Below are 18,606 nucleotides of genomic sequence, written 5' to 3'. Positions count from 1 at the left end.
ATGCATAAACATCTGTCCCCTAAACCGAAAAATCCTAAACTGCATGCTCCTTTGGGAGCAGGGTAACCCATTTTCTTGCACTCTTCTATACAATATGCAAATCCAGTGACCCATTGTTTCACACATAAAGTTTTTGGACCTTCTTTGTGTCCCTTATAACATATGTGCGTGTTTGGGTCAACATCTGCGATATTCATCAGAAACTATAGTTACATCTTTATGACTGCAAATTTGAAAATGATTTAAGATGAAGCATATATAGAAGAACTTACACTTGTAGGAAGTTGAAGTCGAGAAGATCAAGAAAAATATGAACATGAACATGAAGCCAGATAACCTTATAGCCATGCCTAGCCAATCAACTGTTGTATTCTGCTTGATTTTCTTCAATTAGCTTTTTCTTCTCAATGTGTTATTATTAACAACAAGAACTATTTATATGATTTTCATGCATCAGGAATATGGAGGGTAAAAAAAAAAAGGAACGTCTTAACTAGTAGATACAAGCTCAATGAATTAATGACATATATTTTCAGTTAGCACTAAGTGTGAGATAACGTACCATAATTTATTTTTGGACAGAAACGTACCTCTGATGTACAACTTCAACTTGGAACAGCTTCAAATTCTTTCTTAATTACCCAGCTAACAAATCCTTAGCGTAATTAAGTAACTGTTCATTGTTGTATTCCTATGAGGTTTTTCCTCTTGTTTTCGTGGTTCTCAATATAGCGGTTGCAGTGAATAATCCATTCGGAAAAACCTGCCAAATCGAAATATGACACGATTACCACCGACATCAATGTTACTTGAGGCAAGTTCTCCAAATTTCAAATCACAAAAGAGAACTGAAAAACTAAGTCCTCCTTTTCTTGGTGAAAAATCAGTGTTTTCATGATTCAAGGATCCTTTTAGATGAACATCGCAGCAAACGATTGATGTCCTACCATTTTCTTTTCTTTGATATTATCATCTAGCAATTGGATTTAAGCTTTTCGGCAGGGTTGTATTATTCTGTTCATTGCTTGTCTTTAAGGTTAATTGGTTCTGATCGATCACCAGCAAGTGCTTTCATAAAACAATATGTTCTTGATCTCATCCACATGTGAAATTAAAATTATAGTGTAATGGTAACAAAAAATAACATTGATCTACAAAGGGGCAGGCTATGAGCTTACGCTACTAACACCTCCATATATAAATTTGATAACCTCGGAAATCACTTCAGTGAACAACCAACTTCAACATATAGAACCTGTGAATTAGTTTGAAACCTCCAAACTCTCTAACAGTAAGTGCACTACTGATGACATATAAGAATAAACAATAGATACACGTACTACTCTGCTATGAAACTAAGGATATAAATACTTGGTTATTACATTCAGGAATATTCTCATGTATCTTCATTGGTAATTCTTCAAACTAGGTCTTTAGCATCTTATTCAATGAAACATTCCTGGAGCTATCCGTTGTTACCTGTAACCAATATAAGGAGTTTGAAAAAGTTCAAAAGTAGTTGATAATGTACAAAAGTGATCATGTTGATGCATTGCCACGTCAAACACAAGTGTCATTGTGGCAAAGAAAAATTATGTCGTATAAAAGATGGTTCCGGAATTTCAGAACTTACAAGCATATAAATGAAACGCATCATTTGATAAGAATGCATCTGATAGGTGACCCTTCTGCACCTGGCAGTCTCAAAGGTAAGCAATGGACATAATATATTCCTGGTTGGATGTCATCAAGTTTTAGACCTTCTACAAGAATGATCTCCTGAAACATTCAACAAGTTTAGTTTTGAGAAATGATACCAGCATTTATACTCCACAATAGACAACCGCATTTGAGAATTCAATATTCATTTATGAGAAGCGAATTCTCAGCACAAGATTCACACATTTCTCTGACTAATAAACATTATGCTATACCTAGGTAATTTCATTGACTGAAATTTCATTTCAGAAGAGGCCGAGATGGAATCTCACAAACATTCAACTTCCATTGAATACTTCAGTATGGGAACTAGTGTGGTTTTTGAATTACTTTTGCATCTTCTATTTATGATAATTTTATCACTGTTGATTGATTAAATGAAAACAATCAACTGTAATTAATGTAATCTAAACAAGTCAGGATGAAAAGATAACTAATTCATGATTTATCAAAAAATAATTTCTTACCCTGCCTTCTAGCAAAACAAGGTGGGATGGAATCAAATCATCATATGCGGCAACTGATAAGTAATCAATTCCTACATTTCATAAAGCACAATTTGATCAGCTTTCAATGAAAGAGCATAAGCGATTAGATACCTAAACAAGCTGAGAAAATTTAAAACAGAAACAATATTATCTATTGATGCACGCTAAACAATGTGGTCACAATTGCAAATCCACCTTACAAATCATAATTCGGCAGAATAGTTCTCACTGATAAGAAGTATACTAAACATAGATGCATTTTGCATCATCCATATATATATATATATATATTAAACAGTAATATAACTGCAGAGCCAACTGAGAGTTGTCAGTGATCATTGCATGGTACACTGAGATGTCATATAAGTCTATCAGAACAGAAAAGTTCATCTGTAAACTTACTAAACTACATTGTAGAGAATTGCTGATACCCAACATAGATCCAACCCATGCACAGAAAAATAAAATTAAGGTGATTTAAGTGAGAGGTAGATTTGGCTGTTTGTACACCTCAAATGGACATCTCCTTGCCCTCTATATGAGGCTTGCGAGAGATAAATTTTGATTCCTTATCTAGAGGTGGCAATAGTATTATCCAAAAGGAAAAGAAATGTATATCTCACCAATAAGTTTGATGTCAGTGTTCTCCACCAACCACCTAGCTCCATCCTTCATAAATCCCACATAGCTGCTGTCAAACTCCTTTTGGAACATAAGCCGTCTAGAATTGCAATAAGTTGGTTAATATAAACTTGCTTTTGGCAACATTTACAAAATGTATATCAACATGATCTAGTAGAAGAACAGCAATGCATTCTGATACAACCATCATTTTTTCAGTACATATTGGAAAGAAGAATGGCCGTGGTGATAGATTCCCCTGACACATTATATCTTTGATTTCCAATAAGTTGAAATAACATTGTTAAATATATAAGCAACTAAACAAGACATTCTTGTTCGCATGAATAATCATGACTACCAGAAACTAACATCAATGCTTACAAGACTTAGAAAACTTGAGAGAAGTGGGTCTTTGTAACAACACGCATTAACTGGTAGAGTTAGAGGTTGTTGATTAGACATATTCGCATTTTCTTTCTAAAAAGAATGATCCCAACATTTCTAGACTCAATTTCTCAGGACCAAAATTGAAGGATAACAATTTTCTAAACCCAGCTATTGCTACTGAAGATGTAAAACAAGGTGTGGAGAAGAAGCACTACAACAATACAACATAACTCGTAGTCTCACTTGTGTGCATATAATCCCATATTGTGCATACACACATTTACAAGAAAACATCAACAGAAACTCGTAAATGACATTGATGATTGAAATACCAAACAGTGGCCGTTACAAAGATGATTCACATAAACTCACCTATCTGTGTTCAAAGTCCTGAAAAGTACACGACGTACCCCCTTGGGAATATGTAAGCCCTCCATGACTTCCGCTGAATTTATCATAAAATCAGTGTCAAACTCAGTACTCACAAAATAGAATCTATTACATCTTCTGTACCACTTTATATTCGTTTATCAACCAAAAAAGACCGCGTTTTTAACCCCTAAATGCTTCAAAAAAGACTATGTTTTTCAAACACAGAGAGCATACTTGTTCAGAAATACATACCAGTAATGTTCTTATCCCTCGGAACATCAACTAACAGAGCAACACCTATTGATACAATAAAGAACAAACCTTTCACGATCAGTGTTCATATAACAACCAAAAGTTACCGTTTTTATTTACTGGGCGAGTACAAAACATGACAGAAGACAAAACCCAGTTGGTACTTGGTAAAGTCAAACACTTCACGAACTCAAAGTGAGTAATTACCATTGAGGACATCCAAATCGAGGGTATCAACATCGAAGCCGGCGTCGAAGTAGTGATCGAAGACGTGGCCGGGGGCGTCGACGTGGGTCCCAGTGTGGGTGGGGAGCTTCATCTCTGAGTTGTTAGCAATGGACCCGTTCTTCATGCTTTTGGGGAGCCACAGGAACTGGCCGACACCGTCGGCGGATTCAAACGCCGGCATGTCGGGGCTGAAGCGGTGGCTGATGTCGAAGATTCGGCCGTCACCGTAGACTTCACGGCGAGGGGGGATGAGAGGGGCGCCGGAGGAGACGCCGACGGGGGTGGTGCCAGGAATGGAAGGGTAGGCTGTGGCGGCGTGGGAGAGGGAGGCCGAAGCGGAGCAGAGGAGGAGAAGAAGGAGAAGTGGAGTCATGTTGAAAGACTGATGAGAGTGGTAGCAAAGATTGAATACGAGCCGTCAGTATTTATACAGAGACGAATTTGTATAAAATACACTTATATAAAGTATTGAAACACTACAATGAGTCTTATCTAGTTCATATTTTTATTTGTTTATACAAACAACTGAAATGTACAATATTTGATTCTGAAGTCTACTTAGTTATCTTTAAGTAGATGAGTTCGAATCAAATATAAGCTTGCCAAATACAGAGATGGATTACTTTGAGATGAGTCAAAACTAATTTTCTTAACTCTGTAACAAAGATCAACAGTTTTGATTATTGGTACATTTTCATGCGCAGGTTTTTCTTCGATCATATATATGCAAAACACTGTACTTGGTTATGAATACGATGGTAATAATTCAAGCTCCAATATTCAGTACTGTGATTGGTCACATACGATACATATCTTGTTTCATAGAGTGCATACAGGCTGTGAGCACAACTATGGTATTCGTGCATAACTGCATATGGTATTTGTTTCCTCTTTATGTCTATTCAAATTTGATTCTTCGCACGAACTTGGATCATGTCCGGTTAGATGCAATGCAACTTTTCCTGGGACTGTTGCTGTCTCCTGCATAAGTTCAAGGTTGCGTAACAGTCAAAAGCAATAATCTGTTCAATTCAACTTGGTATCAGAGCCTTCGAGCTCTGTTTTTTTCTGGGATTTTTTCCCGTTTTTTTCCGGCCGGGTTCTGCCTTCAACCCACCCGCTGCCTCACCGGTTTTCCAGCTTCCTTCCCTGTGCCCTCCGACGCTCTTCCCGTCCGGCTCCCTCACGAGTCGCCCTGCTCCTCCGACGCCGGGCAAACCCGACAATCTCCGGTGATCTTCTGTACCGACGACCTCCGGTTCGCACTCGACCCGAAGTAGTCTCTTCGCTCCTCGCCGCTCCTCGCCGGACGTCCTCAGTCGCCGCTCCTCGCCGAAGCGTTTCCCAGATCGGTCTCTCTGCACCGACCCGGTTACAGCTCGCCCCGGCCCGGCCCAAAAACCGCCCCGGCCCAAACTGCAACCCAGCACAGCCCAGCCCAGACTGCGTGTAACCCGACCCGGTCCACACGACCCGACCCGGTTCACCCGACCCGACCCGGTTCACCCGACCCGACCCGGTTCATCCGACCCGACCCGGTTCACCCGATCCGACCCGGTCCGGCAAGAACCAGTCGTTTTTTTTCCTTGTCTGTGCATCCTCACCGTCAGTGCAAGTGCACCAAAGACAGATTCTTTTTTTAATTGGTATGGCTTTCAATATTTCTCACTCTGGTAGTTCTGATACATGGATTACTGATTCTGGTGCATCTGATCATATGACTTATGACAAATCTTATTTTACCATATTATCCCCTCCACCCGTACCCTATGTTACTAATGCTAATGGTGAGCCATTCCCCGTGGTAGGGACAGGGTCTGTTCGTATTACTCCTACCATAGAGCTTCACAATGTACTCTATGTACCTGTTTTATCTCATCATTTGATATCTGTTCCCCAACTGAACGCTGACGCTTAGTGCTCTGTGACCTTTTTTCCTATGTATGTGATATTTCAGAATCTTCTCACCGAACGAGTAATTGGTCGGGGGTATTTGCGGGGCCGGTTGTTACATCTGGATCTGACATACGCAGGGGAAAAACCAGGGGGGGCAGTCTCGGACCGCGTTACTCTCCACTTCTGACAAGCTAAGTGAAATTTGGTTATGGCATCGTCGCTTAGGGCATCCATCCTTTAGTGTTATGAAAAAATCCATGCCCACTTTGTTTATTAATGTGGACGAGTCTTGTTTATGTTGTGAGACATGTGTTTTAGGCAAGAGTCATCGATCAACTTATTCTCCTAGTATTTCAACTAAAAGTTTTCTTCCTTTTGAATTAATTCATTCTGATGTTTGGGGACCCTCTAAAGAATCTACTGTCTCAGGCATGCGTTATTTTGTGTCATTCATTGATGATTGCACACGTCTTTCATGGATTATTCTTCTTAAAAATAAAGATGAAGTTTTTCCAGCTTTTCTTACCTTCCATGCCTCTGTCCAAACCCAATATAAGGCCACCATTCGAGTTCTTCGTTCTGATAATGGGGGGGGGGAATATGTGAATCATGTCTTTCAGGAGTTCTTTAACACACACGGAATTGTTCATCAAACAACGTGTCCTTACACACCTGAGCAAAATGGGGTTTCTGAAAGAAAAAATCGTCATTTACTTGATATGACTCGATGTATTCTTTTTAGTGCCCACATGCCTAAATACCTTTGGGGTGATGCTGTCATTACTTCCGCCCACCTCATTAATCGTCTTCCATCTCGTGTTCTTCAAGGGAAAGTTCCCTATGAGGTGCTTGCATCTCATGTCTCATTACCTTCTTTTTATAATCTTCCTGCCCGTGTTTTCGGTTGTGTCGCTTTTGTTCATCTTCCACAACATCAGTGTTCTAAGTTAGATGTCCGGGCAGTTAAATGTGTATTTGTTGGGTACGGAGGCCATCAGAAAGGGTACCGGTGCTATCATCCTCCTACTCGGAAGTACTATGTCACTATGGATGTTACCTTTTTTGAGGACATGAGTTACTTTTCCTCTTCTGATACTGCTCTTCAGGGAGAGAATTCCTATTTTGAAGAGTTGTATCATGGAGAGGGGGAGACAAATGAGCCAGTCGATATGGTAACAAGTTCCGTTGAGATTACCAAGGTGTTAGCCACACAGGCACCACCGGAGGTCGTCACTCAAGAGATTCAGGCACCAGAAACTGACAACACAACTGCCCCTCATGTATCCCGTACTACTGTTTATACCTCTGACCAAAGCTCTCCTGGTACAGAAGATCACTCATCTGAGGTTAGTCATTCTATTGAGGCTAATAGTAGACAATATGTTTTGCCAAATAGGTCTACTCGAGGTCAACCCACAAAAAAATATGAACCTACCATTCAGACTAAAGCCAAGTATCCGGTGGCCAATTTTATATCTACCAAAAGATTATCTAAGTCATATGAGTCATTCGTGAATCAAATATCTACTGTATTAGTACCTAACAAAGTGCAGGATGCATTGGGAGATCCAAAATGGAGGAAAGCAATGGAGGAAAGCAATGGAGGAAGAGATGGAAGCATTACAAAAGAACAATACTTGGGAGCTTGTATCTCCACCATATGGCAAGAAGACTGTAGGATGTCGATGGGTGTTTACAGTGAAGCACAATCCAGATGGGTCAGTAAGCCGGTATAAAGCACGCCTAGTAGCAAAAGGGTTCACCCAGACATATGGCATAGACTATGATGAGATATTTGCACCTGTTGCAAAGATAAACACTATCCGGGTATTGCTCTCTATTGCTGCTAACTTGAACTGGCCACTTAGGCAATTTGATGTTAAGAATGCATTCCTTCATGGAGAACTAACAGAGGAAGTATACATGGATCTTCCGTCTGGATATGTGGCCACTTCTCCAAGTAACTCCGTATGCAGATTAAGAAAGTCTTTGTATGGTCTTAAACAGTCACCTCGTGCTTGGTTTGGAAGATTCTCACAATTCATGAGGAAAATTGGCTACATGCAGAGTAATTCAGACCACACATTGTTTCTCAAACACCAACAAGAGAAGGTAACAGCTCTAATCATATATGTTGACGATATGGTAGTTACTGGTAATGATACTATTGAGGTGGACAGATTACAAAAACAGCTTGCCACAGAGTTTGAAATGAAGGACCTAGGTACACTCAAGTACTTCTTAGGAATTGAGGTAGCCCGGGAAAGTGATGGTATTTATCTGTGTCAGAGGAAGTACATCCTTGATCTACTAACGGAGACAGGTATGTTAGATTGCACTCCAATTGATACTCCTATTGAGCAAAACCATCGGTTAGCAGAGTACCCAGATCAAGTGCCCACTCACAAAACTCGTTATCAGAGACTAGTTGGACGCCTGATTTATTTGTCACATACCAGACCAGATGTTGCGTATGTAGTAAGTATAGTGAGTCAATTTATGCATAATCCGAGTGTGGATCACATGGATGTTGTTGTGAGGATTTTGAGGTACTTGAAGTCAGCTCCAGGGAGAGGAGTAATGTTTTCTAATCACAACAATATCCTGGAGATTTGTGGCTTCACAGATGCAGACTGGGCTGGAAATATTACAGATCGAAGATCCACATCAGGGTACTTTACCTTTGTTTGAGGTAATCTTGTTACATGGAAGAGCAAGAAACAAAATGTGGTAGCACGATCTAGTGCTGAAGCAGAATACAAAGGTATGGCTCAGGGAGTGTGTGAATTGTTATGGCTTAGAAGTTTGCTATACGATTTGGGTATTAAGCCTGAATGTGCTATGCAGATGTACTGTGACAACAAGGCATCCATTGATATCTCCCATAATCCGGTGCAACATGATCGTACAAAACATGTGGAGGTTGATCGTCATTTTATAAAGGAGAAGCTAGACGCGAAGATCATCAGCTTTCCTTTTGTTTCTACATAAGAGCAACTTGCCGATATGCTCACAAAAGGAGTGTCTAAAAAGGCCTTTTATGATTCACTTAGCAAGTTTGACATGGTTGATATGTATGCACCAACTTGAGGGGGAGTGTCGGAGTTAGTGGAAATTAGTGGAATAGTTGGTGGAAATTAGTGGAAATTAGTAGGTAGAATAGTGCTAGAATTAGCCTATATAATGAAGTGTAATCTGTAAATGAATCACCAAGCAATAATCTGTTCAATTCAACTGCAACACCCAAGAACTCTATAGAATTTCAAATCCTTTGATAAACAACTTACAAGGATGTAAAATGAGTCTGCATCATTTGATAAGAATGCATCTGATTGGTGATCCTTCTGCCCCTTGCAACCTCAAAGGTAAGCAGTGGACTGAATATATCCCCGGTTGGACGTCATCAAGTTTTAGAGCTTCCACGAGGATGATTTCCTGCAACATTGAAACCAATCTCAGTGCTCATCGAATCTTGATATGGTTTGCGCCTAATTTGATAAGTATGCTAGAAAAATCAGGTTCCTAATGTATATTGATAAGCATGTTCTGCAGAGGAATCAAGAGTATTTGGGGCTGGCAAAAATGAGTTCGACCTAGTAAATATGATTTCATCAGTAAAACAGATCAATATCCTTTTCTTTTCTTTCTTCAGCATTAGCACTGTCGAACTATGATATCACCAAGTGAACCTAATCCCAATTACAGCAGTGCAGGTCATCAGAAAAATATCACTCATGAACCATATAAGAAACATTTCCTTACCCTGCTTTCTAGAAAAACAAGGTGGGATGAAACCAAATTATCGAATGCAGCAACAGATAGATAATCAATTCCTGCATTTAACAAAAGACAAAAAAAAAATCAGTTCCGATGAAGGATGATAATTGTTGAGCATAGTACCTAAAAGACTTTTAAATTTTCCACTGAGGAAGAGCATAACACACAATAAATTTTCCTATATATCATGCACATTGAACAACAGTAACAGTTTTAAATGAATAGTAAGAGCTAAAATTAATCCCGAGTTAAGAAACCATATAAAGGTCACTGCATGCATTTTGCATTAGCCATAAATTATCTTTTTCTCAACTGCAAAATCCAGTTGAGATATGTGACTGAACCTTGGATGAAGTAACGACTATAAAAGTGAAAGCAGTGATACTATTCTATAGACTTCATAGACAGTCAGAGAAACAAGTACTGGTTTTTAAACATAGAATAAAGATGCTTGCACAAGGAAACACCCCTGAGACAGTAGACTTCTGGCATTCTGGCAGCAGGTTAGAGCACAGTGGTTTAGGTGTAATAATATGGACTCATAAGTTACTAATACCAACTAATATCTCACCAACAAGTTTGATGTCAGTGTTCTCCACCAACCACTTAGCTCCATCCTCCATAAATCCAACATAGCTTGTGTCGAATTGACTCTTGAACATAAGCCGCCTGTAAATTGCAGTAAGCATTGCAAAAATAACTTAATATAAAGCTTCTTTTCACTCGAATATTGTTACTGTTCACTGATTACTATACAGACTAGTGAATCTGACTGAACTAGTACATAGGTGATAGGACTAACATCAGTAGACCAGTTACTGATAGAAGCAAGAATTCAATCCTTTCATAAACAACAAGGAGATTGGATAAATAATAGAAACAAGAAACTGTGTTTATTGGAATCATCATAGTTAACTATAAACTGAAGAGTTGTTGATCAAACTACAGTGCCTAAATAGCATTCACAATCTGCCAAAGGAAGAAGAACAAAAAATTGCATCCAAAATTCCCAAATTAAAAAAAAAATTGCGTTTCTGTGTCTTACAATATAATGCATCATGTATAGTTCTGAGATTCACCCACCTTACGGAGAAACTCTTGAATGGACATACCTATATGACCTTGAACAGCAGTAGCCAGTAGGACTGATGTGGGATTTAGAAAGGGGAAATTTGAGATACGGAAGAAAGTTTAAAAGAGAAAGGATTCTGGATTTCTTAGAAAGATTGAGAATAATAAGAACACGTAAGGATCTCACAATGCAACCAAGCTTTTGAAATGAACTCTTATATGACATATATTGTGACTTAGCAAATGATACCAATAATACCATCAACAAAAACTTGCAGATCAACTGATTGTAAATGTCCAAAAGTTAGCAATGTTATACAAAAATGAACCATTTTAAAGTAGTTCAAAAGTATAATACCTGTCAGTATTTAATGTTCTGAAGAGCACACGACGTACTCCCTTTGGAATATTTAGGGACTTCATCACTTCAGCTGCGATAAATATATACAATAAACGAACTAGAACACATGAGATGCTCACCTCACTAATAGATTTTGTTTAGAAACTGAGAGTCTACTTGCTTAGTTGTGGACATTGTTTATGTAATTATGAGTAATGTGACGGAAGCCTAAGGTTATATCAAGTGAAGCAGCATGTTGTTTCAAGATATGTACATTAAATTCAATTCTGTCAAAGGATGAAACAGAAATGATACATCATACAGGTCAACATTCTGAACTTGAGAGAAATTAAGAAACAGGTTCTAATAATGTTCATTTGAACTAGCAATATGATGTTAGAGACAAAGATACGTACCAGTTATGTTCTTATCCCTTGGAACATCAACTAACAATGCTGGACCTATAGGCAAAAACGTGTATAAACATCACAAAAGTTTTAGTCATGGAAAGTTTGCAAAAATATTAGTACAACCAAATGTACGGAGCTGATTAGCATAAAGTATCTACAGCAAGAACATTGAATTTTCTAACATAGGATGGCACAGGGAATCAGCAAACGTACGAAAAGCCAATTTCATCTACAGATTAACTCAAGCAAAAGAAAGGGAAGAGTTGCATGCATGAGACAGAGATTTTACAGTAAAATTCTCAATCTTCTACTTTCCTCCCCATAAAAAATATACATACAGAAGTTTGAGTTTGTAGATCACATCCAATGTGATTTACTCAAAACTATTCAATATAAAAATTACCATTAAGCACATCCAAGTCAAGTGTATCAATATCAAACCCTGCATCGTAGTACTGATCAAAGACATGGCTAGGGGCATCAACATGGGTGCCGGAGTGAGCTAGCAGTTTCATCACAGACATATTAACAACCGAACCATTTTTCATGTCCTCAAGGAGCCAGAGGAACTGCCCCACCCCATCCACAGAATGATAGGAAGGCATATCCGGCGTGTATAGGTGAGTAATGTCAATGATTCGACCATTTCCGGACACTTCACGGCGAGGTGGAATCAGACTGTTAGAGGAGAGGGAGCATTCAACAACAGTAGTTGAAGGACAGGCTGTGGTGGCTTGGGAAAGGGCGGTGCTTGTAAGAAAAATGGAGCAAAGTAGGAAGACAAGTACTACTCGTTTCATGGTCTGTGGCATCAAAGCTTTGGGATTTCACACATTCAGTTAGCTATCTATATACTAGTTTCCAGACTCGACTTCCAATCCACTAATCGATAGTCCAGACCAACTTTTAACTTGTAGTCTAATGGAATCCAATTCGGCATAAACAAGAAAGGTTACACAATTAGGCCGGTTTTTTGTCCATTTTTAGTAAAACTACACGGATTTGTAGTCTCTGATCGATACTCCTTCTAAGGCCAAAATGCAATCTCTATATATAAGTAATATAACTCTTTTGAAGCACCTGAAGAAGCATCTACTGACTCACTATCAAACAATCACTAATTTTTTAGTAGCTGATCAATGGTGCAGGACCATGCATGCAACGTAACAATTAGAATAAGCATCGATCTAGCATAGATAACCCTTCCAGGCTTCAACTAAGCCAAGACTTTGAAAAGTAACATGAAATTAACAAACAACGAACAAATAACAACGGAATGGGAAGAAGTGGATGATGCATTACCACAGGGCCGGCCTTGGGGGAAAATAGGCTCAAAGCGGGAAAACAATTTACAAGGTCCCTAAACATAAACTTAAATAGAAAAAGTCAAAATATTATAGAAAAAATTTCATTGTATCACTTAAATATGACTCGTCTTGTATTTTTAGATACAAAAGTTCTAATTAAATATGAATAATCAAGTTGTTCAACAATATCCATTTTGATGGATATCATAGCTAAACCATGAACAACTCAAAGCCAATCACCAATCCAAAATTTTCAACAGATAAATCATAAATCTTAGATAGTATCATATACAAAGTCTCAGACAAGTAACCTTATGAAACAAAAAATAAAACTGAAACATGGAAAATCTTAAATGGAAAAAGCTTGTGTACAACCTAGTTTGTATGTATGCGTCCGAACTCTCTTATTTTCACATTCGGGAATACAAATACATGATTTTAACTGTTCAAAATTTTAATTTACCAATAAAAATCAATTATGTAAAAAATCAATATAAACAAAAATCGTTTACTTGGTCAATTGCATCAAACATGTGAACAATCATAGTGAAAGTAAGTAGTCTCACGATTAATCGTCAATTTGTTTGATACAATCGACTATAAAATTGAATTTTGTTTATATCAATTTTTTGTAAAGATGATCTTTATTGTTTATTGAACTTTTGAATGGTTTAAATTTTTTATTTACATTGCGAAAAATGTACAAATGAGAGAGAGTTTGGACGCATATGAGATTGTACACAAGTTTTTTTCATCTTAAACAGTTAAACCCTAAAACCAAACGTGGAAACAAATTCAGAAAAAAAGCTTGAATAATAGATAAGACTAAAAGATCATATAATTCATATCTCTTATGATTACGTTGAGAATAATTGCATGTCTTGAAATTTGGATTTTTTTCATTAAAGTGAAGAACTGAAGAAATGAGAGAGAGAGAGAGAGAGAGAGAGAGAGAGAGAGAGAGATCTCGAGAGAGAAAAGAAAATAAATGAAACGAGAGTTTATTAGGAAGAATAACAAGAGACGTGCTAATCTCCCTTTTAATAGGTCTGAATGTTTTTTTGAGGCCCTTAAATTTTTAGGCCTAGACTTGGGTCTATTGGCTCTTGGCCCAGGGCTGGCACTACATTACCATTAAGCACCTCCAAGTCATGAGAATCGATATCAAAGCCGACATCAAGGTAGTGATCGAAGAAGTGTCGGGGAGAATCGACATGTGTGCCGGTGTGAGCAGCATGTTGAAAATCGACATTTTACCAAGGGAGCCATTCTTCATACTGTGTGCTAGCCACAGGAACTGGTCCAACACGCCATCCAAGGAGTTGTATGACGGCATGGCCGCGGTGATAAGGTGAGTGATGTCGAATATAAGGCCATTTGAGTACACTTCACAACGAGGTTGAATCAGATGGCGGGTGTCGCCGTTAGAGAAAGAACAGTCTGAAGAAGCGGTGATGTGAACTGAAGGGTAGGCGGCGCTGGAGCGGGAGAGAGGGGGGAGTGCAAGGGAAAGGAAGCAAAGTAGGAGGAGGAAGACTAGGGTCTTCATTTTTGTGAGGAGGTGGATTGATCAATTAAGGATTAGGATGGATATATTTGCTGACTTGTATTGGTCTGTGTACCTAGAACAGAACATTATGTGGCACTGTCATATGGTGTATTCAACAAATTATATTATTTTATGGTGTGATAAACATGCACGCAGTGAAAAGAAAAAATATATATTTAAATATAAGTAACCAATTAAAAATAAACACAATAAAAAATAAAAAAATAATATTAAATGAGTACGTCACGTAAACTATATATTGAGTATATATAATATTTCATTGAGCTTGTATAATTTGTTGAGTTGTGCTCTACGTGACCAGACAAGTGTCTTGGTTTTACGCTCTTTTGCGTTTGATTACATTTTTAGCAAACCTCGAATCAATCTTATCGATCCTAACCTCTTGGTTCTTTTCTTGGTCATTGTTTTCCTCTCTGGCCTGTTTCAATTCTCTTATATCTCGTATTTTCCCGATGGAGATTGAGATGCCCTAGCTGGTGTGTGTGCTTGGTTATTCTCAGTTTATTTGTAAACTAGGACAACCTCATTACCAAATTCAAGCTGGACTTTGATCGAGAATCCCAATCCGGAAATGGCTGATTTGATGGAGGCCATAGACATTGAATTTAAAATTTTGATTGATAATCATGAAGAATGCTAATTGTAGAGGTTGACAATGAAGGCGGCTGCTAAGGAAAAGAGTCACTGTATGTACTTGTCAATTTGATAAGGGATTTAGGAAGTTTGAGGTTGAAAAGATTCTAGATCACTCGTCATGTATCATGTCTATACAAAATGTATCATCTGCATTAGCTATGCATATAATATATACTAGACACCTCCCACGTTTCAGTTTGAGAAAGTACGTAATTATTTACGTGAAAAGTTAATAATTAAAATATGAGAGAAAATAAATATTTTTTAATGAATTTATTTTAGTTTTGACTATAACATCACTAATAGTTTGTTTGTAGTTAAAGTAATTAATTGGTATATTTGAAAATTTAGTAAAAAATTTAAATGCTGCCTTTATCTATACTATAATAAATATAACATAGTTTGTCAACCAAAAGAAAAGAAAAGTATTTTGACCCTGTAATATTAAAAAACATTTACACTGAGAAAAATAGATAGAGTTAAAATAGTTAAACTACAAAACAACATATAATAGAAAAATAAAAGAAAAATAATAATCACTCATTTATTCATAACTGCCCACTTATATCTACATAAACCACCCACATATCAGAAATTCTATATCCACTATTTGCAATAAGGTCCTTGCAGTAAAACTCTATTTATTTTAAAAATTTACAAATATTACACCACACTCATCCGATGTGTGTAATACTCCTGGTAGTTTGTTTATCAGTTAAAGTAATTAATAAATATATTCAGAAATTCATAATTTAGTTACTTTTAGGTGCCGACTTTATAGTAGTAGAGATGATTAAGCATTTAATATGTCATGATGTCAACAATGGTAAAGCTAGTCTAACTGAAACACCTGCCAAAATCTTCGGTCTAAGAAACCACCAGATCTCGCAAACCCAGTACACATACAAGTGAATGAAGTGATACAGGACCATCAAACAAATTTTCCAATCCAATATGCGTTGGTAATTACTACTTTCAAGTTCCAACCAATTTACTCAATCAAAAACTCCCCTTATGAAAATTAACAAGTAAACTAACCATGAACCATCGATTCTATCTAGGAGATCGATATCTTAATGCACATTGAATCAGACGAAAACAAGATTAACAGAGAACAATAACATATAAAAATGCAATTTGAGCTTACATTTGATCCTACCCAAGTCCTCACCAACCCTTAAAAAATGAAAACTAGTAGCAGACAACTAGACATGTGTGTGATGTAAGGAATCCCTTCAGACAGCATTTTCACCAAATCATGAGTATAACTAAACAAAATATCTAGGTGAATCTTAGTGCTCTCCAACCAGCCAGATAGCTAGCTAAGCTCAGCAAACCAAAACAAAACCCCATTGGAAATATACCCAAAACAAAGCACACCATATTCCCCACTTCACATTCATATTACATCACAAATTCACAATCTTACCTCCAACCCCATTCTTCTTCAGACTCGTCAGACATGTCCGACCTTAATTTCCACCTCTACCTCTTCTTCTTCCTCCTCCAATTTGCTCTCTTCTCCACCAGCCATGTCCAAGCTCTCACTTCACCTTCAGACATCTCAGCTCTCAAAGCCTTCAAAGCCTCAATCAAACCTTCCTCCATTCCCTCCTGGTCCTGCCTAGCTTCATGGGACTTCACCACCGACCCATGCACTCTCCCCCACCGACTTCACTTCACTTGCGGTATCACCTGCTCACCGGACTCCACCCGGGTCACCCAGATCACACTCGACCCGGCCGGCTACTCCGGCACCCTCACCCCTCAAATTTCTCAGCTCACCCATCTCTCCACTCTCGACCTCTCCGAGAACTCCTTCTTCGGCTCAATCCCATCCTCCATTTCCTCCCTCTCTTCCCTCCAAATCTTAACTCTCCGATCCAACTCCTTCTCCGGCTCACTCACTCCCTCCATCACCAAGCTCAAGTCTTTAGAATCCCTCGACATTTCCCACAACTCCTTATCAGGGTTCCTTCCAAATTCAATGGCTTCTTTATCCACCTTGAGAAGACTCGATCTCAGCTTCAACAAGATCACCGGATCACTCCCAAAGCTTCCACCGAAGCTTCTAGAACTTGCCCTGAAGAGCAACTCGCTATCTGGGCCCTTATCGAATTCGTCCTTCGACGGGTTGACTCAGCTGGAAGTCGTCGAGCTCAGCCAGAACTCGTTCTCCGGCACCCTACAGTCGTGGTTCTTCCTTATCCCTTCTCTGCAACAAATCGACCTCGCCAATAACAGCCTGACAGCAGTCGACATCACCCGGCCAACTTCGGGCGGAGGCGGCGGGGAACTCGTGGCCGTCGACTTGAGCTTCAACAGAATCGAAGGCTACGCGCCCGCGAATTTCGCGGCATTTCCGAGGCTGTCGTCGCTGTCGGTTCGATACAACAGGCTACGTGGCAAGATCCCAGTAGAGTACGGGAAAAACAAGTCGTTGAAGCGGTTGTACTTAGACGGTAACTTTCTGAACGGACAACCGCCGCCGGCGTTGTTAACGGGAAGTTCGGGAATCTCCGGCAGCTTGGGGGATAATTGTCTACAGGGGTGTCCATCATCAGCTAAGCTGTGTCTTCCGTCGCAGAAATCAAACGCGATATGCAAGCAAGTCTATGGTGGAGGAAGAGGAAGACCGAGGTCTTGAAGTGTCGGATTTGCCGGTCAAATTGTTATTATTATTTTTTTCTGAAGTTATTTGTTAACTAAAATATAGTGTTCTAGCTAATAAAACAAATGTATGATGCTCGTTGTTTAGCAAATTTGTAATATAGAGATTTATACATTAGAGAACTTTGGATTGTTGGGTGATCAAACAATCATAATGTAGTGATGATAAGAACCTAGAAGTGGTTACACCTCTCAATTATTGGAGATTGGGCATGATCATAACAAGTTGGTCCTGATGTTTATGGGGGATGGGTTGCTATGTCACGTTGGCCATTTGTCAAATTTAACAGACTATCTCATTCTCATGCAACAGAGTTTCTAATTCTCTATTAAATTATATTCAAAATGCATCAAGTAATCTCTAACTCTCCAACAAAAAGTAAAAACATAGTTAAATGGAATTTTATTTTATACTAATCAGGAATTCATTTATAATTTCACTATCTTATGTCAAGCCACGTACGTAATACACTAATCTAGAGTGGTTAATAATAAATATGAAAAACATACGAAATTGGTGTAACTAGATGACAACGTACATTATGTTGTTACTACATTGTAAAACAATCAGATATCTATTGTAGTAGGCACGGCTGGAGCCATAAAAACTGTGATGAGAAGCGCCAATACATGTAGAGATGATCATGTCTATTATCTCATTTCAATCAAACAATCAAACAATTTATCCAACTCCAAGCATTTCTTTCACAGACTGGGATCATTTAGGGATGACAATATTACCCATCGGATAGTGTATTCACAGGGATTCGACCCTAATAGGGCTATGTAATGAGTAAAACGGGAAACGGGTATGAAGATCTCCTATATTCGAAATATGAAATCGGGTAACGGGCGGGGA

At 38.5% G+C, this 18,606-nt stretch overlaps 3 protein-coding genes and 1 pseudogene across 3 annotated transcripts; 1 reads left to right on the top strand and 3 right to left on the bottom strand.

Moving 5' to 3' along the window:
* Positions 1–1,150: 1,150 nt before the first annotated feature.
* Positions 1,151–4,470, bottom strand: LOC126784476 (cyclase-like protein 2). Its single transcript, XM_050509940.1, has 7 exons — positions 4,050–4,470; positions 3,843–3,887; positions 3,591–3,663; positions 2,831–2,928; positions 2,187–2,257; positions 1,634–1,779; positions 1,151–1,479 (listed from the first exon to the last, which is right to left on the bottom strand). Exons 1-6 carry the CDS (start codon positions 4,441–4,443, stop codon positions 1,654–1,656), a joined length of 807 nt encoding a protein of 268 aa, XP_050365897.1. The 5' UTR covers positions 4,444–4,470; the 3' UTR covers positions 1,151–1,479; positions 1,634–1,653.
* A 4,805-nt stretch (positions 4,471–9,275) lies between these two features.
* Positions 9,276–12,364, bottom strand: LOC126784477 (cyclase-like protein 2). Its single transcript, XM_050509943.1, has 6 exons — positions 11,968–12,364; positions 11,571–11,615; positions 11,173–11,245; positions 10,315–10,412; positions 9,729–9,799; positions 9,276–9,401 (listed from the first exon to the last, which is right to left on the bottom strand). The coding sequence occupies exons 1-6, from the start codon at positions 12,362–12,364 to the stop codon at positions 9,276–9,278; spliced, it is 810 nt and encodes a 269-aa protein (XP_050365900.1).
* A 1,577-nt stretch (positions 12,365–13,941) lies between these two features.
* LOC126782522 (cyclase-like protein 2) lies at positions 13,942–14,420 on the bottom strand (annotated as a pseudogene).
* Positions 14,421–16,271: 1,851 nt separating this feature from the next.
* LOC126784472 (leucine-rich repeat receptor-like serine/threonine-protein kinase BAM1) lies at positions 16,272–18,006 on the top strand. Its single transcript, XM_050509934.1, has one exon. The coding sequence runs from the start codon at positions 16,540–16,542 to the stop codon at positions 17,722–17,724; it is 1,185 nt and encodes a 394-aa protein (XP_050365891.1). The 5' UTR covers positions 16,272–16,539; the 3' UTR covers positions 17,725–18,006.
* The last annotated feature ends 600 nt before the right edge of the window (positions 18,007–18,606 follow it).

Source organism: Argentina anserina, chromosome 2, assembly GCF_933775445.1.
Source record: "Argentina anserina chromosome 2, drPotAnse1.1, whole genome shotgun sequence".
In the NCBI taxonomy this organism is placed as follows: Eukaryota; Viridiplantae; Streptophyta; class Magnoliopsida; order Rosales; family Rosaceae; genus Argentina; species Argentina anserina.
The sequence above is the reverse complement of the archived record's forward strand: the minus strand, read 5'-3'. Positions and strand labels throughout refer to the sequence as shown.